We start from the raw sequence: 2,579 nt of genomic DNA, 5'->3' as shown, positions 1-2,579 counted from the left end.
TGGGCCACCAGGGATGATGGGGCCCCCGGTGAGTGCCAGCTTTCCTTGTCCCCCCTCTCTAGTGGTGGTGCCTGGCACATCCCTACAGCCAGATCTGGGGGTCCCCTAAGCCAGGACTGTTCCTGCAGATGCCAAGCCCCAGGGTTGGGGTATCCCCCCTAGCCCAGCACTGCAGAATGTGGTCTTTGGTCAAGGTCCTCCTCTTCAGTCTGCTGGTGGGAGTCAGGACCCCCACCCAGCTCTTTTCTCTCTCCAGGGCTTCAAGGGGAAGACAGGACACCCAGGTCTCCCAGGACCTGGTACTGGGAGACACTTGGTGGTGACATCCCCAGTAACCTCACCAAGGTCTCCATGTGTTTCTCTGCCCATGATGTCCTTCCTCCTTTTAGGGTGACTGTGGCAAACCTGGACCCCCAGGAATCACAGGCCGGCCAGGAGCAGAGGTGAGTGAGGGGTGGGTGTAGGACCCCTGAGCTGGGTGGGCATCATGCTGCCCCTCCTGACTCTGCTTCCCCAGGGTGACCCCGGACCCATGGGACCCCAAGGCCGGCAAGGACCCCCAGGGCTCATTGTAAGTTGGACCTTCCCCTGTGGTGTCCCATGGTGGGGATCATGGTGGGGACTCCCTCCAGTGCAGGGAGTGGGGGCATCACCCCCAACCCCCCAACTGACACCCCTCTCTGTGCCCACAGGGCCCCCCTGGCAGCCCAGGACAGCCAGGTCCTGCTGGTCTTGCAGGAGTGGTGAGTACTGCCAGGGCTGGAACCCCCATCCCAGCCCCAGTTGTGGGATTTGGGGGTTGGGATGGGGCTGGTGGTGCCATGGAGAGCAGGTTTGGGGGTTCCCATCCCCATCCTGCACTGATTCCCATTCTGGCTCCTTCCTCCATGCAGGGGCTGAAGGGTGAGCGTGGCTCTGTGGGGGAGAGAGGTCTGCCAGGGATGCCAGGACAGCCAGGACCACCAGGACACCCTGGACCACCGGTGAGACCACAGGGGTGGCACAGACCCCTGCACCCTGGTGCATTGGGGACCTTGAGGATGGCACCATGGTGGTCATCAGCTCACACTGCCCCACTTTGATGTCACAGGGGGAGCAGGGACCAGATGGACCAGTTGGGAAAGAGGTAGGAGTGTGGGCTCTGGAGCTCTCCTGCCCAGCTGGACCTGAGGCTGGGTCAAGCATCCTCTGGCTAGGCCATGATGTCCCCATGGTGCCCATGAGGAGGACACCCCTGCCACCTTCCTCCTGTGTGTCCTCAGGGTCCTCCAGGAAAACCAGGGATTGCAGGACCAGCTGGACAGAAGGTGAGGAGATCCTGGCTGTGCCACCAGAGCCATCCTGGCATCCCACAGCCATCCTGGCACCACACAGCCACTGCCTCCCATGTCTCCACAGGGTGATGCTGGATCCCCTGGAGAGAGAGGGTACCCTGGAGAGAAGGGCAGAGCTGGAATGCCTGGGGGGCCAGGCAAGAGTGGCTCCATGGGCCTCGTGGGGCCACGGGGACCCGCGGGAGAGAGGGGACCCCCTGGATCACCGGGACCTGCAGGCAGCCCTGGGCTGCCAGGACCTCCAGGGATGATGGTAAGGAAGGATGGGCATGTTGGGGTGCAGGAGCCTGTCCCCCTGCAGGGCACAGTGGCCACGGCCCCTCGTGTGTCCCCCCAGGGAGATGTGGTGAACTACGACGAGATCAAGAGGTTCATCCGGCAGGAGCTGAACAAGATGTTTGATGGTAACAGGGTGGTGGGCACAGGGGCAGGTGATCCCCTGGCATCATCACCCTGTCCCTGGTGGCACTGAGAGGTGATCACTCTTCCTGCAGAACGCATGGCATACTACACCTCCAGGCTGCACTTCCCAGTGGAGATGGTGGCATCTCCAGGGAGACCTGGTCCCCCCGGGAAGGATGGGCTGCCCGGACGACCAGGACCCCCTGGATCCCCAGGGATGCCAGGACAGATTGGCAGAGAGGGGCGGCAGGGCGTGCCAGGCATGAGGGGTAGGTGCTGCTCCCAGTGTCCCCAGGGCATTCCCACATCCCTAGGGTGTTCCTGCTGCCCCTGAGTGCTGAGATGTTGTGGTTGTGTTGGGTTCTCACCACTTTTTATCCACCTCCCTTCCTCTTGATGGGACAAGGGGATAACTGATTCAAATTGAAGGAGGGGAAATTCAGGCTAGATATTGGGAAGGAGTTTTCTCTGTGAGGGTGGTGAGACACTGGCACAGGTTGCCCAGGGAGGCTGTGGCTACCCCAACTCTGGCAGTGCTCAAAGCCAAGTTGGATGAGCCTTGAGCAACCTGCTCTGGTGGGAAGTGTTCCTGCCTAGGGCAGGGAGCTGGGACTAGATGTTCTCTAAGCTCCATCCCAACCCTAAAAATTCTATGATTCCAGGTGAGCCTGGTGCCAAAGGAGAGAAGGGTGAGAAAGGCATAGGAATGATGGGGGACAGTGGCCCCCCAGGACCCCCAGGTGAGCCCCTTCCCTCCGTGTGGTCACCCACTCCGGGATGGGTTTTCCTGCCCTTCCTGCTCCTTTCTCTCTCTCTTCCAGGTCCCCAAGGGCCCCCAGGCTA

The 2,579-nt window shown here is 61.5% G+C and overlaps 1 protein-coding gene across 1 annotated transcript in view; it reads left to right on the top strand.

The window, feature by feature from the left end:
• The window catches only part of COL16A1 (collagen, type XVI, alpha 1), a 20,102-nt gene that overhangs the window by 17,336 nt on the left and 187 nt on the right, over positions 1-2,579 (top strand). The window contains 13 exon segments of the mRNA XM_009078863.1: positions 1-28; positions 257-316; positions 390-443; positions 518-571; positions 693-743; positions 894-983; positions 1,091-1,126; positions 1,263-1,307; positions 1,399-1,587; positions 1,672-1,738; positions 1,829-2,005; positions 2,399-2,476; positions 2,558-2,574. Of these exon segments, the coding sequence (XP_009077111.1) occupies positions 1-28; positions 257-316; positions 390-443; positions 518-571; positions 693-743; positions 894-983; positions 1,091-1,126; positions 1,263-1,307; positions 1,399-1,587; positions 1,672-1,738; positions 1,829-2,005; positions 2,399-2,476; positions 2,558-2,574 (946 nt within the window).

Source organism: Acanthisitta chloris, unplaced genomic scaffold (genome assembly GCF_000695815.1).
Source record: "Acanthisitta chloris isolate BGI_N310 unplaced genomic scaffold, ASM69581v1 scaffold11290, whole genome shotgun sequence".
Lineage (NCBI taxonomy): Eukaryota > Metazoa > Chordata > Aves > Passeriformes > Acanthisittidae > Acanthisitta > Acanthisitta chloris.
This window is presented reverse-complemented; position numbering and strand designations above follow the sequence as displayed.